Here is a 22,208-nt window from a genome sequence, read left to right on the forward strand (position 1 = left end):
TCGCATGTGATCCTTTTCTTGTCGCCGCATTGCTGCATGCCAATGGAAGGAAGCCAGGTTTCACAGAAACAGAATTCTCACGCAACGTCACACACACACACACACTCACGCACACGCACAGATAGGACCTTGATGCTTTGCCATTGGCATAATTCCATACACGTATTAGCATACAATCCTTTTCTTGCTGCAGCAGAGTCCCCGGGATGCCATGAACACAAAATTAAAAAACAGAGACCGCCCGCGCAAGGTGGAATCTTTGAGCGGCTATAAAGCCAAAAGAGTCCTTCGGACAACGACGATCACAAGTCACCCCGCCGTTAATCTCCCTTTTCCAAGCATGAGTTCCTGTGCCCTCATTCCATTATCAGTCAGACCCATGGAAGGTGTGTTAGCAGTCAAGAACCTTGTGCCTTTCATTTTCTTTTTGCTAATTCCCTTCGCATTTTTCTGTCTGTCTTTATGTTCGGTACATTTGAACATTCAAACGAACTGATTAGCGGTGTTTTTTTCCCTGTGGACGATGATATATCTTAGGAAGAAAAGTTCCGCCTTGCCACTACTTATTCAAAATCGAGTCCTTCTCGTTTCTTTCAAAGGCTTCAGTCGAAAATTACACCTCGGAAGAGTTCGAGGCAGGGGGCTACAAATGGCATGTGTTATCCTGCTGTTTTGCGTTCAAATTATATGATTTTTTTACGTGTTTTTTAATCGTTAACTCATCATTGTAGGACTCTATCCGTATACCCGACTGGCAACAAAATAAAAGACGGGCAAGGTCATATCTCAGTATACTTGAACTTGATGGTTTCAAGCTCAAGCTCATTTCCGGATGGTTGGGAGGTCAATGCCATTGTTAATTTGTTTGTATACGATTTTCTTCGTGACGAGTATTTTTCTTATCAAGGTACTTCTAAAACTTCAACATTCCATTTAGCCGGGCGTTTTATAGTGCATTTTATGCGTTATTGACTCGGTCACTGAAATGCAGACGCAAGCACGAGGCATTTTCATAAGCTGCAAACTGAATGTGGCATCTCAAAATTCGTCGACATCGTCTCGTTCAATGACCCTTCAAATGGATATCTGGTTGAAGATGCCTGCGTTTTTGGAGCCGAAGTCTTTGTCGTCAAGCCTCCTGAAGAAGAATGCTTGTCAATGATAGATGAACCCCCTCCTCTTTCTTATAGGTGGAAATTCGACAATTTCTCTAGAGTTAGTTTAGAAAAGTACGAGTCCGAACTGTTCCTTGCTGGAAACTACAGATGGTATGAAACAATGCTTCCTAACTTCCCAGCCACCACCTGCGGAGTGTTGTGTTTTAAACGCCTAAAAAAAAAACGTATTCTGGTTTTGTTGATGCAGGAGACTCGCTTTCTACCCCAATGGGACAGGTGAGGGCAAAGGTAATAGTGTCTCGCTGTTCCTGACCGTAGACCCTTCGTCAATCCCACCTAACACTAAATTATATGTGCACTGCATTTTGCGTGCCAAGGACCAAATCAAGGGACAGCATGCAGAAACAAAATGTGAGGCTCAGAACTAAATTTGTTTTGAATTGGAAATTCGAAATTTCAACTGAACACATTTAATCGGCCAAAAACTGAACACATTTAAAGTTCTCACGATTCGTTCGTTTGTTCCCCTGTTTTTCAGTCTATAGGCACTTCTCCAGCTCGAGTCCCACATGGGGATCAAGAATGTTCGTGCCATTGGCCAAGTTCAAGGACCCAACTAAGGGCTTTTTGGAAGGAAATAGTTGCATCCTCGAAACGGAATTTAAAGTTATGGGATTAGTTAAAACCCCTTGTTGATCAAGCTCTCCAGAGTTTACGTACGATCAAAGATTTTATTGTAACACTTTTTGGGCCTTTGAGCCCCGTTGTATTACCCCCCCAAAAAAAAAGAATTTATTGTAACAGTGTAAAATGAGCATGACTTTTTCACTGCGCGCAATATTACGGATTCACATGATGTATTTTTTAGCTTAATATTTTAAATTCATATCGTAGTAAAGTTTAAGCAAAATTGCACATCCTCCCTTTCTATTCACAAGAGAATCTTGAGAACGTAAAAATTAGGTTTTGTTTAAGTCATATATTATGATTTTTCAGCTATGTCATTGACCTCAATAGGGAGAAGAAATAATAAATGAGCCAATTTGATCGATTTTTCCGACTGAAGGTAGTATTGGATAAAAATTCTATCAATCATATATTCAGAGTTTAATACTAAATTTAGTTTTTTTTTAAGTATTGAGAATAAACGATAGGTATCAAGTCTAGTGTTAGCATTAAAATTGTAAATTTGTAATGCTTTCTTTTTTTTGACCAGATAAAAGGTAACTTCATTAAAGAACAACAAAGATAAATACAAAGCCCAACAAGTACAACTGCACTAAAGACAGCCCAAACACAAAGGGAAACCAAACAAGCCCTAGACAAAACCTAACCCTAACAAAGAAGAGAGGGCAGCCGCCACCGTTACCAAGAACTTCAGTCACCATCGACCATTCACTAGAAGCAGTAGGGAAAGAAGTGCCATTACCAACACCAAAGCCATTATAAGGGGTGGGGGTTCGAAGAACCATCCCAAAGGACCCATCCCTCTTCTTGGCAAACCAACCCAACTGGTTGAACAACCTCCATGAAAAAACATCATAGGAGTAAAAGCACCCACAGCCACCAGAAAAATAGACGAAGGATGAGAAGGTGTTCTCGCCGACAGTTGCTGAGCGAACAAAATTGACGGAACAAAGACGTGCCCTTCGAATTCGCATCCACGAACAAACCACAATGATCCTCTGAAAGATGAAGCCATCAATGTGTAGGACCGTAGTCATCAAATCCCAGCCCCCAAAAATACAAAACGAAGTCGCCATGAGAGGTCTGCCGTCAATGAAGCCCTCAGATCTTAAAATAGCTGCTAAAACCAGACACACCACCGATAAAAGCCTAAAAAGACATACAAAGAAACTAAGGATAACACAGAAAACGGTCATCCCTCCCCCAGTCGGAGCCGGGGGAGGAGATACCGTGAAAGAAAGCTCGTCCGCTTGACGAGGGAAGAAAACTCTCACCACCCTTGCAATTTCGAGAGAGGGAGAGAGAAAGTGGGCTAATTTGTAATGTTTTCAAACATTAGTAAATCTGTTTTAATTCTCAACAAACAGAGTCACTTTCAATACTCATTGGAGTGACAAGGATTGTGGTGTTCATCAAATTTAAACCATCTATATTTAATACTATTTTTTATCTTAATTATAAGACTTTATTTGTAAAAACGAATCCTTATAACTAGGACTGAAGTAATATAAATTATTCATATTTAACTTTTTGTAGTTTTGTCTTTCTCAATTTTTTTATTTTAACAAGACCCAAAATAAAAACAATATTTTGAATTTTAATTTTTTTAAAAATATTTTTTTAATTTAAATATTATTAATTAAAAATTTTAAATTTAGGTGACCAAAGTTGTATCTGCAAATTAATAGTTTCCACGTGAGCGAAGGCCCAAGGGTGTGCCATTGGTTAAGATAAATTTTTTCTCATATTTTTACTTCATATCCGATAAAAAAAAACCCGACAGGTGGGGAAAGAAGCTTACGTAGTACGCAGCTCTAAGCATCCGCTCCTCACAACGTGGTCGTTTATAACAAGGCAGATCCAAGCGTCGACACGAATAGCTGGTTCCTCGTTCCGAAACAAACGGTGAGGATTCGACTTTGAATCCATTTTTGAAAAGTGGAAAACCCGCGCGATCTGAAAATTTTGCTGTGCTTTTCCCACTGAAATTATTACACTATTATCTTTACTGGCTAAATAAATACATTCAAGAAATTGTGTTTAATACGCTCATTGATTGGAAGAAGAAAGGAAAGGTCGACTGGGACTGATCATTGATGAAGGGTAAGAGCTACGGGAGGAGGACCAGCAGTGGAAGACGAAGTGAGTGTAAGGAGGCGACCAAAATGAAGGGAACACTTGCTAGGCACTTGCAGAATCAGCTAGGGCAAGTATCCCACTTTCCCCTGCACCATCAGTCATCATCTTCCCCCATCCCTCGCTTCCAGAACCTCCTTGAAGCCGAAGCCTGTGACAGCAATCTTCCCTCATCCTCTCCTCAGGCTCTGGATCATGTGTTTGATGCCAATGTGGACGACAAAGATTTCATCCTTAGCCAAGATTTCTTTTGGTACAAAAGTCTTTACTTCATCTACGTCGCCTCTTCTACATTTTTGGCATTCATAATCTGTGGTTTGCCCATTTCACTGGAAAATCCAAATGATTTTTGTTTAATATATTTGTCTCCTCGTTCTTTGTTGTTCCTGGCAGCACTCCAGATTACATAACCCCTGATAATCAGCATACTTTTAACGGCTTGGACTGCAACAAGGTGAAAGTAATTCAAATTGGTAATGCCGCAATCTGTATTTTGTATGCAAGACTAATTTTTAGTCCCCTCTCTTTCCCCCTAAAACAGGAGAATATCCCGTGTCCCAAATCACCGGAAAAACTAAACACTACAAAAAGCAAGAGATGCCGATTGGGTAAGATTAGGCATGGCTTTGATACTTTAGTTGGCATTGCTATACTTTGCAAAATTATATTTTCCAGGCCCCCGTCCCAGGGGAAAAGGATTGGTTATGGAGCAACTCATAAGAGTCTTGAGATCTTTGGTAAATGGTGGCATGGTTTTATTGTATGGTCGTTATGTTGTAAAATCTTGTAAATTACAGACGTGCACTGAAGAATTATGATGCATGTACATTCAACTCAAATACGTGTGTTTAATAATTCATTGGAGTCCATAATTAGTGTTTGAAGGGGTTAGAATTGTGCTGAAAAGGGTTTTAAAATATGTTGAATGTCATGATTCATGATGGTTGATCTTCTTTATATCCCAAGCACTCGATTTATTGAATTTCATCTTGCATAGCGGTTTGTTAACCGCATAAAAATGACAATAGCTATCTTTTAATGTGTTAAAGCATCTCATACTGATATACCTTTCATATTCAACCTATTTTTTCGCTGTCAACGTGCAACTTTCATAGATGGCATCTCAGGGAATCCGCTCAGCCCTACTTTGTCTGGCGGTCATCAAGCTGTGGAGCTTGGAACTGAGTCTGCTGCAGATGAATTAGATATCGAGAAACTGATTTCCACAGGCAAACCAAAGGCTCAAAATTATCTCTCGCATTCTGTGCTTGCCTTGCGCTCTAGGGTCATACCCCCTCCTTGCATTAGGAACCCCTATCTGAAAGATGGTTTAGATAAGGATAAGGATCCTTATGGGAACCAAAGATCAAAATATGCAGGTATATTTTGGTCAGCCCTCTTTAGATAAGCATGCATTACAGTTATCTGTTGGTTTTTTCCCTTCGAATTTACTGCATTATAGAAACCATGTAATGCTAGAATTGCAGGTCTGTTCCCTGCAATTACTGGCGGTGATGGGCTTTCACGCTATCGCACTGACTTCCATGAGATTGAGGTATTGCATTTAAAATAGAAATTTTAATTGCCAAGGTTTGAGACCTGAAACCTTTTGACTTCTTCCATTAATATTTCACTTTCATCCCTTTTTCCTCAGCAAATTGGTATGGGAAACTTTAGTAACGTTTTCAAAGTTTTAAAGAGAATAGACGGTTGCTTGTATGCTGTGAAACACAGCACAAGGCAGTTGTGCCTGGAAACAGAAAGGTAGCATCTTCATCTCTTTTGGATTATTCTTAACTCAGGTTGAACCATCAACCCAATCTTTCTGCGTTGCAGGAGAAAAGCTTTGATGGAAGTTCAAGCACTGGCAGCCTTAGGTTTGTAAAGTTAAATTTTCCTTATAGTTTCGTTCTTACTTAGGAATTTCATACCAAATTTTTTTTATCATTCTCTTTAGGATCCCATGAAAACATAGTGGGATACTATTCTTCATGGTTTGAAAATGAGCGGCTGTACATTCAGATGGAGTTATGTGACCATAGCTTATCCATAAGCAAGGCCAATACAATGTTTACAGAAGGACAAGTGCTAGAAGCATTGCATCAGGTAAACTCCCTTTCACGACCATTTCGATTGAATATCGCTATTGATAGCTATTGTTGACATCTAGGAACCACTGTCTGATGAACTTAATTTTTGTTTAAAGTATGATGAAAGTCCCTTTTAGTCTGTGAATGCTTAACTATTCTAACCTGAGCTTTCAAAAACTCCAGTTTGATTGAAATACTTTATCATGCTGCTGATGACCCTCTTTATTGCTGGTTTGAGAACAGATGCTGTTATATAATTTCGTCAGTGTTCTACTGGTGTGTGTTTAACTCATCAAGTCGTTAATGGGAAAGAGAGTTAAATATAATTGCGTATATAACAGAATGCCTTATTGGCTTGAGATGACCTAAGAGAACATTTGTAACTTGTTGCAGGCTAGTTTCTGTTGAGCGTTCAATGGTTCGAGCATCTTTTCCTGTGTACTCTATCAATATAATGACGTTGTACTAAATATATGCTTGTTTATTTTTCATATTTTGATCAATTTGACGTGAATTTTTGTGAAGGTTGCAAAGGCTCTGTTGTTTATACATGAAAGAGGAATAGCTCATCTTGATGTTAAACCTGATAATATTTATGTCAAAAATGGTGTTTATAAGCTTGGTGATTTTGGCTGTGCAACTCTCCTTGATAAGAGTCTGCCAATCGAGGAGGGTGATGCGCGTTATATGCCCCAGGAAATCCTGAATGAGAATTATGATCACCTTGACAAGGTTGATATTTTTTCTTTGGGAGCTTCTATTTTTGAGCTCATTCGAGGATCGCCTTTGCCAGAATCAGGATGTAAATTTTTTAATCTGAAAGAAGGCAGGTTGCCCCTCCTGCCTGGCCATTCGTTGCAATTTCAGAACTTGCTCAAGGTACTATACATTATTTATTTTCCCGTGGAAACCTTTTTTTTTTCGTTGGTAACTTTTCCCTTGGAAACTGATGCTTGCCTGTGGTTCATTTAGGTCATGATGGACCCTGATCCAGTTAAACGACCTAGTGCAAGAGAGTTAGTAGAGAATACAATCTTTGATTGGGCCCTAAGAAATACAAAATATTGAAGAGGCACGGGTTTTACCTTTTCGGGGATTTTTGTATATTGTGTATGTAAGCATCATTCAACAGGGCAAGTGTTTACGGCCTTGGTTATATACCTGGCCGATTTTGTGACGAGGTGTGCGCCAGATTTTTCCCGCAGCATGGTGCAAGCCTTATCCCGCGTCCTACTTACGCACTAGTTGTATAATGAACCCAAGGAATCGAAACGGCAAGGTGAATCCCTTCACTCCTTTTTGCAGTCAAATGCGGTGACTCATGGTTCTCAATATGATGTCTGCTCTTCGTAGTGAAATTAGAGCTCGTTGGAACGCGTTATTGGCCTTGCTTTTGATATGTCAAGCCATTAATTGAAAGTTGAAGTATATGTTTAGTATTTCACTTGGAGGGAAAAAAAAGGTACTATTTCTGGTTTTAATTATAAAATCTTATTTATAGTCTTTAAATGAGGTTTTATAATTAAAATTAGAGGTAGAATATGTTTAGTATGGCCAAAATGAAATGCAAACTTAGATAACTGAGGCTCATTGACTTGATGTTCAACATACTAGGATGGTTTAAATTGTGATTTGTGGATTATCCAAAAGCTTTGACGTGGAAGATTTTACTTATTCATGATTTATGACCAAACAATTTCTTCCAATGCACCTAAAACCATACAGGAAAGAATTTCTGGGCCTTTTTGATAGAAAAATTAAGAATAAATTAGATCCGATGTCAATTACTGGGGCTGAGGGAAGACCTATGGCAATTTTGTAAATGGGAAAAAATGTTGCAATGCCAGACAAAAATCTGACTCGGACAATTTGTCCAACGTGGTATGTACACTCCCAAGTCCAAACATGAACTCATCCACATTACAACCATGTCGATAAAGACAGTTTAATCAAGAGCTCTTTCTACTCCAACACGCTTCCTGTTCACTTTCGTATTGGGACCCTCAGAACTCGGGAATTACTGCTATGTTTATTTTAAAATATTCATATTATTGCTTTGAAATCCAGCGCTAGAATATTATACTATAATTAGGTCGATCCCCTTGATTCGTTGAAAAGGCTTTGTTCACTTGGTATTGTATACTTCACCAGGAACAGAACGGACAGAGAAAAACAAACTAACTGCCCACTGCTAAAATTATTGCCTTTATTTCCCTCAAGAAAAGTTTGGTAGGCATTTCTGTGCATTCATTTAGAATTCGACTTTGAAAATTGTTTCATTTAAATATTTAATTATTAAAAGCTCATATGATGACAGATCCATTTGTTAGAAGTCTTGTTTTTTTTTGGAAAAAATGATTTACTAAAATTTTATGTTGGATAATTAATGGAGCCGATAGGGCATTACGAATCAATTATTTGTGCTTCTGCGTGATGCTTTTCGGGGTTTCACTGTTTCAGTATCTTGACTTTATAATAGTCTCTGAAAAATCAACAGTGTTTATTTGCAATCAAATCCAAAAACATTTATGAGTATGTTTTATGTAACTCAAGAAAAAATTCTTCTCGCATACTTACTTCGTATTCTATAAATCATGATTGAAAAACTAGTTATAAAACATTTCAAAGAGACCCAATAACCAACTTGCACATGCGGCTTCCCAGCTCCAATTTGCCCTCCCTTTTGAGTTAAACTTGTTATGTGCTTATGATGCGCGGATATTTTTGAGCAAAAAATCTTTCTATCCTCGAAGAATTTAATGATTCCTCATTCATTCGTCCCCGCCCCCAGCCAATTGCACCTTTCATTAAATTTAGTTTGATTGGTAAGTCTCAAAATGGAATATATTACTCCCTCCGTTCCTTATTATAAGAGACATTTGATGCTTATGGCATGTTCCTATATATAAGAGACACTTACAAGTTGTCTTTATTTTTTTGTGTTGATTTACTATTTTACCCATATTTATTATCTCCAACTCACACTCTCTCTCCCTCTCACTTCTCTTTCTTTTAATAATTTAATTGTTCTCTCTCATGCTCTCTCTCCTTATTAATGAGGGCATTATTGGAAAAAAATTATACTTTTTACACATTAATTGTTCTTAACTAATTTTAACTGTTTTTTTGATCAACGTACTTCGGTTATTTGTCTCTTATAATAAGGAACGGAGGGAGTAATTTTATATCCATGCCCGATAGTGATTATTGGAGAAACAACATTGGATGTAATCTATCTATCTACTTTAACTATAAAATCTTGTAATACCCGATAATGTCAAAACGGGTCAGGTTACGCAATTAATGATTATCCAATTGATACTTAATATCATGACACTGATGGTAGAAGGGCATTATAAATGCTATTGGGAAAAATACAAATGGAGTTTCACAAACAAATTATCCATAGAATTTCTCAACACCTGATTTATGTACTATACGTTATCTTGAAACTGACACTCAACCTCTTTGTTTTCTACTTTTGTGAATTTAATTATTTTAATGACAGAATAATTGTGGTTGTACCTTTCACAGTTCTTTGAAACTAAACATTGATGTTTTATCAAGCTGGAGAATAACATTATAGGTAGTTTTACTAAAAAATTTAATGTGAAATCAATATTTAGTAAAACTATCAACGTTAGATATTTAAATCTTATATTTTATTGTCCAAATCATATGTAAGAAAAATCATATTTCTAAAAATTAAGAACAAAAGATGAATTTTTTTTCACAATAGAAGAGGAAGAATATAATAAAATATTTTTCAGTAGTATCAGCCATTTTAATATGTGCGCACAGGGAAGAAGGTTCTAATTAGTTATGAAAATTGCACCTGATCTAAATATAATATAAAATTTATAAAATGTCGTAGGCAATTTCAAGCATATATATGCCACAGCCCTTTGAAGGTTCCAACCAGGCAAACACGGCATTCGAATGAATGAACCTCCCTCCCAAAGCGAAGAAAGATATTGCCGCTGGCGAGTCGCACGTGAATAAAAAGCACACTAGTCACCTGACCTTACTCAAAAGTCAAAAGCGAAGAAAGATACTGCCAGTGTCGAGTCGCTAGAAGTGGAACCTAACAACGGCAATTTATCGCTAATACTTATCATATAATTTATTAAAAAATAAAATAAATGTTACTCCTCTTATCCTAAATATAAGACCCTTATATATACTAGTATAAGGGTCTTACATTTAGAACCAGAGGAGTATCACTTAACGTAAAACAAAATATCTATTCTATATTGTGAATATATAAAAAAATCTCATAATATCCTGATTACAAAAAAGAATATATCCTTTTTCTCGCCGTATTAAAAGGTTTATCCGCTAATCACAAAATCGTACAGGTTAAAAAATAGGATAAAAATAAGTATAATTTTCCTTTTGCATCTGCACTTTTTTTTTCAATTTCTTCCAGCAATGAATTTGTAATTTAAAATAATTTTAAAATTATATATTAAATCGTAAATATTTTACCAACAAGAGTTGGTATAGTTGGTAAGAAGTCGGCTCATAACCCACAAGGTCGTGAGTTCGAATCCCGCTGCTGATGTGAGGACCTTGTTGGTGGGTGATCTGTAAGTACCTCTGTAAGCGCTCTTTGAGTCTGGAGGCATGTCCTGGCCCTGGTGAGCTCCTGGGACCCAACTCACCTAAACTTTTTTATACAAAAAAAAATCGTAAATATTTTTTTAAATCATGTTATAATTAAGTTATTTTTTTTAAGATTTTAAAATTAATCAATTGGGTTTTATCGGAGATAGTATAAATGAAGTCCTTTTTTTATATATAATAAATAAAGTCTTGTAATTATGTAATTATGACTTGAAACACTGTATATTTGAATGAGGCGGCCCAAGCCAATAGTGCGCATTCGCGGTGAAAACGGATAACAGGCGATTGAGATGCGGAGTAATTTTCTGGCACGACTGGTTGACCCAGCCTTTGACTTTGACTCGCATGCTTCACGGGAAATTGGATGCTCAAACGACGGCAGAGCTTAGCCGTGCGAGGCATCTCACCGGACACGCAGTTTTCAGTCCTACTTTCTTGTGCGAAAAGTGATTTCCATTTTCCAATGAATATTCAAAATTCTGGCAAAAGATTGGGGAAAAAAAAATGAATACTCAAATCAAAATGAAGAAAACGTCGCTAAGTAACACCAATTAGGAACATGCATATTATTGTATCCAGTTTTAGAAATGACGGCCTGTGCTTATTGTGATTAATCCTATTTGAAAAATAAATTAATTGAATGATCATCCCATACAATGAACTCGTGTAAAGTTTAATTTAGAAAGCATCAAAGGGGATCAATATGTACATACGCGTACCATACGCGTCTAGTGGCCGTGAGAGTAACTTGAAATGAAATCTTCAACACCATCACAAGACACATGCTTTGTGCAGGGCGGCAACTGGTACTACTAACTTCCATATATACGCACATATTCCAAGCATCTCCACAGATTCAGGTTGCCCGCTCCTTCATTTTCTTCCTCCGAGAAATTAAAGATGTCATCGGCGGAGAAGAGTGAGCTGCAGGTGGAAGCTTCTGATGCTTCTGGGGGTCTCACCGGGAAGAAGCTGTCTTCGCGAAAGTTACGCAGACATGACTCTCTCGACATCGAATCTCGGGCCTACTCCAATCCGAACGCTCATCATCCTTCCTCCAAGGTTCATTCCGTTTCCATACATGAATAATTAACAGTAATAATAGTTGGGTTGTAAATTTGAGATTGAAATTAATATGTATAATGCAGGAGCAACCGACGTGGTTGATGCTGCAACTGGCGTTTCAAAGCCTAGGAATAGTGTACGGTGACATCGGAACGTCGCCGCTTTATGTGTATGCAAGCACCTTCGCGGACGGCATCAATCACAACGATGACGTTTTGGGAGTTCTTTCCATGATCATTTACACCATTACGCTCATCCCTCTCATTAAATACGTCTTCATCGTTTTGAAGGCCAATGACAACGGCGACGGTACCTGCCTACATACCCTTCCCTCTCTCCTCTTCATTCATTCTCCCTTACTAATTAAACTGCCATAACTAATTCAGTATATAATGCTCTTTATGTTCCAGTAATATTTGCTAAGAATGGAAGTATTTGTTAAAAAAAAAAACTGAACAAGAGAGCGAGCGAGAGAGTATTCGTGGCAAAGTTTTCATGCTGTACAATTACGGTATTTTACGTCTTTTTGCGGGGATGTTCTTCTCTGTTACATTTCAATTGTATGATATCACCGCTTTGTATACTCAAAACAATGTTATTTAATTAACAACTTATTTATAAATAATAGTTTATGTGTGCAATAAATCCGTAACCCGCGAACACGGACGCAAACTCCCTGTCTCCGTGCCTGTATTTGACTTTTTCAACTTTAAAAAAACTTATCTTCCACATCTAAAGTCGGTCTTTAAAGGCAGAAACAGTGCTAAACATCAATATGGTGGTGCCTGCTTAATTGGGACATGGACCGGGTTTTTATATGCACACACACATATATTCCAAAATTAAATTACATTTATGTGGAGTCCCTCGCCGCCAATAATCATGTATTCGTGATTCTTTTGCCGATTGACGATGACTTTGAATAGCAATATATATATATATATATTATGTTTCAATAATTTACACCAAAAGAATTTGCGATTTAAATATTAGCGCAAACACTCACGCTATGATGGTAGGTATTTATACATGTGTGCGCCATCTAAAAAGGAAAAAAAAGTTATGGTTCAGTTCTTTGCCTTTGGAGGGTTATAATCTGCATAGTGAATTATGTCTAGGAGGGACATTCGCATTGTACTCTCTGATATGTCGTTATGCCAAAGTGGGGCTTATTCCCAATGAGCAATCGGAAGATGCAGAGGTGTCTAATTATCAGTTAGAGTTGCCTGAAAGCAGAAGAATGAGGAGGGCTTCAAAGATCAAATATAAACTTGAGAACAGCCACTTTGCTAAGTTTTTTCTTTTATTTGCTACCATGCTCGGTACTTCTATGGTCATTGGTGATGGTGTTCTGACTCCCTGCATTTCAGGTTTGTCTCTCTCTTTCTCTCCCTATTTCTTTACCCCTTAATTTCCAATATACCACTCTAGAGAATACGGACGCCAAATCACAATCAAAGTTAGTAATTAATTATGACATGTTTTCTTTGGCTGCAGTTTTATCAGCTGTTGGAGGGATCAAGCAAGCTGCTACATCCATAACAGACGGTACGTATACGCTATGTTTCATTTACCAATATTGAAACGCAATGAAAGATGCAATGTTTCAAGGGGGTGTGTGTGTTATAAATTTATTGAAGTGTTATGTTTTATGAAAGGTACTGAATTTTCGAAATCCACATAAATGATATTGTTTGCTTCTGACAGTCTCTTTGCTGAGACCGGCTGGACCATGATTAGGAAATTAAAAAACATTATTCACATAATATTCTCACATTTTATAATATCACGTACAATTTAATTTTATGCCCACTACTAGACAGACCTATATTTGCAAGTTAAGTGACACCGATGACATTCATGCACAATTCTTTCTTTTCCGATCCTTCCTATGTTTTTGGTACACAGATGGGGTTGTTTGGATATCCGTTGCAATTTTGGTGTGCCTTTTCATGGTCCAAAGATTTGGAACTGATAGAGTGGGGTACAGTTTTGCTCCCATTATTTGCATTTGGTTCACCTTCATTGGAGGCATTGGCATTTACAACTTTATCAAGTACGATCCAACAGTCCTCAAAGCGTTAAATCCTGCATACATTATACAATATTTCAAAAGGAACAAGAAAGATGGTTGGATTTCTCTTGGTGGCGTTGTGCTCTCCACTACAGGTTTCATATGTTGTTAATTTCAGTTCGTTTTTAACTGCAATGTTAAGGTTGTTTACGGCATACCATTTCTAACTCATAGATGTGGGGGGACAAATTAATTTGCAGGTACCGAAGCATTATTTGCTGATGTTGGACATTTCAGTGTTCGTTCTATCCAAATCAGTATGTGTTCTATGACATACCCTGCTCTTATATTGGCTTACACTGGGCAAGCCTCCTTTCTTCGCAAACACAACGATCTTGTTGCAAACACCTTTTACGAGTCAATTCCAGGTATGCTAATGAAAACCCTCAAAGCCTCGAACATGTCGATCCAACCCCTACTTGCGAAAATAAGGGGTTCAGATTAACTGTTAGTTAATTAGAATCTGTTATTGGTTATTGCAGACCCTTTGTACTGGCCAATGTTTGCGATCGCCGTTGCAGCAGCAATCATAGCTTCTCAAGCCATGATTTCTGGGACTTTCTCTATAATCCAACAATCCCTTTCACTGGGTTGCTTTCCTCGGGTGAAGATCGTGCACACTTCTACCAAGTACGAAGGACAGGTTTACATACCTGAGATTAATTACATCTTGATGATAGCGTGCGTTGCCGTTACTCTGGGATTTAGGGACACCACAAAAATTGGCAATGCCTACGGTAATCATTCCACGAATTCTCATTGTGTACTCAAAACTCTTAATCTTGCTTTGTAATCTAACGAACAGTTTCGTTCGTCGTTATACATGCAGGGATAGCTGTGGTTTTTGTAATGACACTGACATCAGCCTTACTTGTGCTTATCATGATCATGATATGGAAAACTCACTTTCTCCTTGTTATGGGTTACGTTGTTATATTTTGTTCTGTAGAGCTTCTGTATTTAAGCTCAGTGCTGTACAAGTTTGATCAAGGAGGGTATCTTCCCCTTGCCTTCGCCGCGGTGCTCATGTCCATCATGTACATCTGGAACAACGTGTACCGAAGGAAGTACTACTTTGAGCTGGACAACAAGATTTCTCCAGAGAAGCTCAGAGAGGTTGCTGCTGACACACAAGTTTCCAGAATTCCTGGTTTGGCCATATTCTACTCTGAGCTTGTTCAAGGTGTTCCACCTATTTTCCAGCATTATGTGACAAATGTGCCTGCGTTGCACTCTATTCTTGTCTTTGTCTCTATCAAATCGTTACCTATAAGCAAAGTTGCCACTGAAGAGCGATTCCTGTTCCGCAGAGTGGAACCCAAAGAACTTAACGTGTTCCGTTGTGTAGCGAGATATGGGTACACTGATGTGCGCAACGAGAAAGAGCCTTTTGAGAGATTATTGGTTGAGAGGTTGAAGGAGTTTATTTCTAGAGAGGTTTGGGTGTCACCGAGAGTACTGATACAGAATGGGGAAAATGAGGAGAAAGTAGAGGTTGAAGATGAAGTAGTGCAAGAGACTCGTGAGGAAGAGAGACAACAAGAGGCTGTTAAAAGAGAGATTGAGGCAGTTGAGAGAGCAATGCGAGCACGTGTTGTGCACTTGATTGGTGAGAGCGAGGTGGTTGCTATCAAAGGAGCCAACATAGGGAAGAAGATTTTGATCAATTATGCTTACAACTTTGTGAAGAAAAACTTGAGACAAAGTGACAAAGTGTTTGATATTCCTCATAAGCGTTTGGTCAAAGTGGGTATGACTTACGAGCTTTAAACCAGACGGGAGTCCCAAATTAAAAGCTGTCTTTGGTACAGCTCTGAAGTAAAGATTAATCTATACTGTAATGAAGCGATTTAGCTGTTGTATATTTTATTATATTCTAAGTTGTGTATTATTGCAGGGTGCAAGTGGCAAGTTCTATATTGGTAGTAGACATGAATGAGTTTTTGTGTGGGGTATTTGTGCGATGTGTGGTTGGTCGAATCACCAATTAATTTGTATGTTTGATCGACAAGTTGGTATCGCTTTCTTTCCTCAGTTTTAACTCATACATGCGAGGATGGGGATTCCATTATTGATCATTTGGTGGAATATAAGTGAATATGAATCTCAGGAATCCGTAGAAGAGATTGACCAGGTGTCAAATAATTGGAACGCCGCCACACGGGTCTGTGACTTCAGATACGACAACAAGAAGACCTTAATAAACGTAACATGTACATTATTATCATTACAAGGGGAAAAAACTTGCATACAGCACACCTAGCCCTAATCGTTATTTTTTATACCGATAATTTTGTCTTGGAGCATCTTTAATTGTATTCTTCGATCTCTCCTTTTTATATTTTCCCAGAATAAGAGATAGACAGTAACACAAACCAAGAGAAATAACCCTAGATATGCTAAAATTTCACTTGTCTGAAACTGGCGAGTCTTTCTAGCTAATTTTGAACGAGTGCATCTGCAGAAAGCTTCCAAATTTAGGGACACAGAGAACTGAAGAGTAATATTGCTAAGGCGCCGGATGAGGATATCGAAGTCGATCGTTTTGAAGGCGCTTGAACGGCGTCAATAATATCAGCGAGCAAGAGTTCAAATTAAATACGACAAAAACCATATGGGAGGTAGGTAGAGCCACAAAAAGGGGATCTAGGGTTTTGAATTCAATTAGAGACAAATGTTACCTGCTAATCAAGGAGATTAGATACCGGACAATGAATGACCACTCCGACGAGTCAAGCGGATTGCGACAAAAATGAATCCACCAATTGAAATCTCATAGCCCTGTGCCTACCAATCAAAGTTTTCGTAGCAACTTATCTACCTCAACAATACGCCTACCTCTTTCTGTGCTCATTTCAGAATACGTACATCATATACACTGAAATCGCTCACATCCGAGCAGCTCGAAGATTGGAAGATCTAAAACTTGGACAGATCGATATCAGGGTGTAATATGAACAGAATGCGTATATATGTAATTATGTATCGTTACGATATTTAAGAGCGTAGAATGCGGTGGTAAAGTTAGAATGAAGTGTAAATAATGTGTGAATAATTGATATTTAAATAATGGAATGTAAATTCTGCCCAAAAAAAAAAGGAATCTAAATAAGAAAAATTAAAGTACGCGTAAGAAAGCATTATAACTGCCATATTTCAGCATACGATAAACCAAACTACCACTAAGTAGTTTCCAGTTTCCTTCAAAAACTTCTACTTTAAACGCTAAATGTAGGAATAAACTTCCCTTCAATTAGCTGAAATTAATGATCTCTATTATTTGTTTCGATCTTCATACATAAAGATAATTATACATGCATAGCAGAAGGTGGTAATTAATTCAATGGAAATCCTAAAATCCCATCGTTAGTTGGTTGCAAGAGATCAATTGACAGTGGGTAGATAAATACAGACGGAAAAGCGATTGTTTAAAAATTTATATACCAAAAACGGGAAATTTAATTCCTCAGGTATTGTTTCCAGGGGAATGTCAAAAAATACCTTTATCCCAGACAGTGCCTATTGCCTATGCGTCATAGGTGCTCAATAGATTATACTACTATTTGAGCTGAGATAATCAATCCACACACGAATTAATTATCATTCATAGATGATTCCAGATATTTTCTTTTAATGAATCCACCGTTAAGGATAAAAAAGAGTAAAACCTGCCTCACACTTGATGTTTGATCTCTTCCATCGATCAGTTATCAAAAGCAAGAAACTCCAATTTATATATATCTTGATCAACTGACAATTTCATATTAAGAATCTTCGCCAAACAAGTTATTATATAAACTAAACTCCCTTTGGAACTCCCAAAATTAATTGTCAGGACGAAGCATGTCTGTTAATTGATCATCAATAGTTCACCACTTCTGATAACAAAGGCTTATTATCACAGGACAAGAAACAAGTACAAAGATTAGCTGTATAACTCACATAATCCTCACCTACTATCTGTAATTAACCCTAAAACAACAAAGCACCACTACACCAGAATAAACAAACATATATGCATCATCTTTTCATTAATCCACATGCGCCTACGGCAGAATATAACATGAATATCTGATCAAAATCACAGAGGGAGGGTGGGGGTGGGGGTGGTGGCTAAGTAGCTAGAAGTTTGGAAACTGGTGTGAGTGAGAGGTGCCATTGAACCTCATCAATGAGGTACCCGTAGCAGAGGAAGCACTAGTAGTGGGGAATCTCCTGGGAGGCTCACCTCCATATTCACAAGCTTGATCAGCAACATTAATTTCATCAGTATGAAAATTGTTAGCCTTATTTTGGTTAGATCTCTCGCCCTCTGATTCCCTAAACTTAAGCAAATACCTCTTGAGTGGCTCGGCGTAGTCGTCAAACCCTAGAGTAGCGAGGGCCCAGCAAATATCGTCGCCATTCACTGTCTTGCGCTTCTCCTTGTGACACTTGTCAGAGGCCTCCCCAGTGACGAAGCTTATGAACTCAGAAACACATTCTTGCATGGTTTCCTTGGCTTCTTTGGAGATTTTGGCGTTAGGAGGCAGAATTTGCTTCATAATCCTCCCCACATTAGCTATTGGAAGCAAGCGATCTTGCTCCTTGATGATTCCCCCGTCTTGATGATGATGAGAATCTGTGTTGCTGAAGTTGTACTTATTAAAGCCTTCTCTCTCTGAGATATGACTCATCTCTCTGTACCACAAAGAGAGATTAACTTCAGTCCTGTCAAACACAGACACGTTGCTCTCTGTACTGACCCTAATATATATATTTATAGACAAACGACGCAAATCCAAGAGTTGCCATGTTTATGCAAGATCATATGTGCATGTGTGTGTACCATTCATATAGGAAAATATTTTGGGTGAGGAGCATCTGTATAGCTAGCTAGCTCGACAGGTCATCAATGAATGAATATCAGCCATAGATCTAACAAGATTGTGAAGAAACTTAATAGTTTTTTTTGTTTTTTATTTGAAAAATACAGGTCATGATCGTTCATGAATTCATAATGTGATAGATATTTTTTTATGTTCAACAAGAATCTTGAAGTTATTTGACTTTGATGACGAGGCAGGTAATGAACAGGACCAGCTCAGACTCATTGGGGAACACAGTGGCGGGCAATTCCCTTTGTTGCTATGAGTTAGGTTCATATCTTTTTTATGTAACTGTGTGTGTATGTGTGTGCATATAATATATATATATAGTTCGCGGGGCAGTAAACTTACCCGGCAGCTTTAAAGAAAGAGACTCAAAACTTATCATGTACTACATGGAGAGAATGGTCCCACCCTCCTCGGGCTTTAGCCTCTACTTCCTTTCGATCGTACTTTATGGAGGTTAATTATTTGATTAATTAATTAATTGATGTGATTAATGCCGTCCATAATTTCGAGCTAAGTACCGTAAATAATGCTGTAAATTGAATTTGTGGACGATATGAGTGCACGTCGCTTTGTTGTTTTGCGCACACTACCAATTAAACTAAGACCTAAAAAGAACTGATGACGAATAAACTATTGAACTCTTGCCACAGGGCGCCATTTCATCACCTGCTGTTTACTCGCATAGCATACGGTGAATTTAACGGCCCTTCTAGATTGCAATTAAGAAATGGTTCATTAGCACCACGAAATACACACACACACACATATATATAATTTTTAGTAACACAAACAAGTGCCATGCATAAACTGTTTTCAATATACTCTTCATTTGTGATTGGGCTTTTTGTCTTTGAATGATGCCACTGAGGAATAAATGATGCATTACTATTCATGTTCATGAATTCCTATGCTATATTACAACATGCATTTAGTTCTAAATATACAAAATTAAGGTTTCATCATTTGCCTCTTCTCTAAGTATATATTTGTGATCTTAGTAATTTAATATAGGGTTAAGGTGCATCTAGTACCTTAAAGTATTTTTCGAGCTATATCCAATACTCTAAAGTATTTTGTGGCATATCTAACATTCTGAAATATTTTTTTAATGCATTCAGTACTTTGAAGTATTTTTTAGTATATCCAACACTCTAAAGTATTTTTTTAGGTGCGTATAGCACCCAAAATATTTTTTCAGTACATCTAGCATCAAGGTAAAAAAAAAAAACTTTTGAGTGTTGGACGCACTTGAAAAGTACTTCAGAGTATTAGATGCACCACAATATTTTGAGGTGGTAAATGTACCTATAAAAATATTTTGAAGTGTTGGATGCACCTTAATTTTTTAATATATCAAAATGATCTCCCAAAACATATTACTCTTCCGGTCCTTAATATAAGACTCATTTAACTAATTTGATTTGATTAAGAAAATTATGTAAGTTAGTTAATTATAAGAAATGTGACATATTTTTCCTAAAACACCATAATCATCTTTCTTAATACCCCCTCTCCCTCTTCTAATTGATTATGGTTGAGGGAGTATCCATATAGATAATTTAGAGAAAATTGATAAATATGAAAAATGGGTATTATATTAAGACTAAAACCAACTCAATAATTAGGTTAGGACCGGAGGAGTACTACTCTTGAATCTAATTTTTCTGGCATTTCTCCACCTGACCTATATAGCATGCAAGAGACAATATAATTTTCCCACAACTTCATATCAGGACATGAAAGCTAAAATATTTAACTTATATATACTGCTCTTGAACAGTTAAGAGATGTTCGAATGGTAGGGGATCCACATCTTTGCTGCCTATATTCGATCTTCCCTAGAATCATTAATTTCTCCTTCTTGTTCCCAACCCAAGGGCTTTCCGGGGAGTAATGTATCAAATAATTTTGTTCTGTGTAGTCGTGAATTATTAGTGATAGCTTGATTCTTTGCTAATCGACAAGTTCAACAAATTCCTCCGACGCATAATAATTGATTAGTCTTAATCCTCGTTATTATGCTTCACTAACCCCCCTTTTCGCATTCTATACACACACATGAAAAGGACAAACCCTCTGACTCTTCCAATAATTTGAAGGCACATATTATTAATTAAACGCACTGGTTCTTTTTCATTTGTATTCATTCATTAAAGCAAAATCTAGGATAATTTAATCATTTTACCCTCTATAATGCTAGATATTTTATACTTACCGCCCAAATAAAAAACAAAGATTCGAGAAAAAATATATTTGGAAAGAAATTATTCCGTGCGGTGCCACCAAGCATATCCTCTCTCTGAAGGAACAGCGTTGAAGTTTTCCTCATACTACGTTTTAGAGTTTATTATTTTGTTTTTAATTGACGTTTTCTCACTGTAACTGAAACGCGAACAATTGAAGTTTTCCTTGTTCCAATTGAATAAGTAAGTAAATTACTCCCTCGTTTCTCCATATAGCTAGAGATATTTAGATATAATACTACCTCCATTTCTTCATGTAAAAGTTAGTTTGACTTTCAATTTGGCTCAAAATATAATACTACCTTCTGTCCTAATTATAAGTGCTAGTTGACTAATTTGAGGAGATTGAGAAAAGAAGTTAAGTTAGTTATTTGTAATAAATAGGTGTTGTTTTTCCTAAAATATCCTTACTAATCAAGTGTATTGGCTAGAACTATCATTATTAGAAGGACTATCTTGAAAAAAAATGCATAAATATTAAAGACAAAGTGGATTGGGGTTTTATATTTAGGACCAAAATAAAAATCAAACGAGGTCTTATATTAAGATCAGAAGTGGTACTCTAGTTCACTTTGTTTTTCATATTTATCCATTATTTCAAAGTAGTCTTTGTAATAATTGTATATGTTAAATATTTCATCAAATGATAGTTTTAGTTAATACATATGATTAGTAAAGGTATTCTAAGAAAGACAACACCTATTTATTGCAAATAACTAATTTAACTAATTTTTTCTAGTCTTTCCAAATTAGTCAACTAATTTTTATATTAAAGATTGGAGGAAATATATATGTTTATACGCAAACATAGAAAACATATCCATAACGCACTAACCACATGAATAGCATAATTTTGTATGAAATCAATATAAAGGATATTTCTATTTAAAATAAATGCAGTTGTAACTACTTTTTATACATCAGTGGTGAGAAAGATTAATATAATTCATAATTTTCAAGTTTTAATGGAGAGCAACGAGACTAGCTCAGATAATAAGAATGTGGTAGGACATGAGTGAAGCTTCCGAATTCAAACAATCATATCATATGAGGGAAGAAAAAGTTAAGCTTTATTGGAGGCTTAGGATGTCAGATCGCGGGACGGGGACACCAGCACAGAGTCATCATGTTTGAGCCAGGAATTAATTAATATAAAAACATGGCCAGTACGCTATTATAGAGTTTCTAAATTGGGATATTAGTAATCATAATTTAATAGTTGACGGTAAATATATATAGTAATGGAATTTAAATTAGAATCTCGAACAGAAGTAGTCTCTGTCTCCTGCCAA

General features: G+C 37.0%; 4 protein-coding genes across 5 annotated transcripts; 3 read left to right on the forward strand and 1 right to left on the reverse strand.

The window, feature by feature from the left end:
* Positions 1-153: 153 nt before the first annotated feature.
* LOC114732762 (uncharacterized) lies at positions 154-1,894 on the forward strand. Its single transcript, XM_028920096.1, has 6 exons — positions 154-386; positions 538-652; positions 732-907; positions 992-1,268; positions 1,366-1,529; positions 1,657-1,894. Exons 1-6 carry the CDS (start codon positions 212-214, stop codon positions 1,812-1,814), a joined length of 1,065 nt encoding a protein of 354 aa, XP_028775929.1. The 5' UTR covers positions 154-211; the 3' UTR covers positions 1,815-1,894.
* Positions 1,895-3,875: 1,981 nt separating this feature from the next.
* LOC114732759 (wee1-like protein kinase) lies at positions 3,876-7,423 on the forward strand. 2 transcript variants are annotated; one of them, XM_028920092.1, is made up of 10 exons: positions 3,876-4,194; positions 4,335-4,395; positions 4,483-4,549; positions 5,057-5,320; positions 5,429-5,496; positions 5,596-5,705; positions 5,778-5,818; positions 5,899-6,047; positions 6,557-6,910; positions 7,004-7,423. In XM_028920092.1, the coding sequence occupies exons 1-10, from the start codon at positions 3,902-3,904 to the stop codon at positions 7,097-7,099; spliced, it is 1,503 nt and encodes a 500-aa protein (XP_028775925.1). In that variant the 5' UTR covers positions 3,876-3,901; the 3' UTR covers positions 7,100-7,423. The 2 variants fall into 2 exon arrangements, with proteins under 2 accessions (XP_028775925.1, XP_028775926.1); XM_028920093.1 differs by having other exon boundaries at positions 5,069-5,320.
* A 4,134-nt stretch (positions 7,424-11,557) lies between these two features.
* On the forward strand, positions 11,558-15,580 carry LOC114732765 (potassium transporter 5-like). Its single transcript, XM_028920099.1, has 8 exons — positions 11,558-11,719; positions 11,806-12,031; positions 12,841-13,092; positions 13,220-13,270; positions 13,631-13,891; positions 13,997-14,164; positions 14,279-14,533; positions 14,626-15,580. The coding sequence occupies exons 1-8, from the start codon at positions 11,558-11,560 to the stop codon at positions 15,564-15,566; spliced, it is 2,316 nt and encodes a 771-aa protein (XP_028775932.1). The 3' UTR covers positions 15,567-15,580.
* Positions 15,581-17,650: 2,070 nt separating this feature from the next.
* On the reverse strand, positions 17,651-18,472 carry LOC114732766 (nuclear transcription factor Y subunit B-1-like). The gene has a single exon (XM_028920100.1). It carries the CDS (start codon positions 18,470-18,472, stop codon positions 17,918-17,920), a length of 555 nt encoding a protein of 184 aa, XP_028775933.1. The 3' UTR covers positions 17,651-17,917.
* Between the last annotated feature and the right edge of the window lie 3,736 nt (positions 18,473-22,208).

The sequence above is a fragment of the Neltuma alba genome, unplaced genomic scaffold (assembly GCF_004799145.2).
Source record: "Neltuma alba isolate B1F8T4 unplaced genomic scaffold, ASM479914v2 tig00012936_pilon, whole genome shotgun sequence".
NCBI lineage: Eukaryota > Viridiplantae > Streptophyta > Magnoliopsida > Fabales > Fabaceae > Neltuma > Neltuma alba.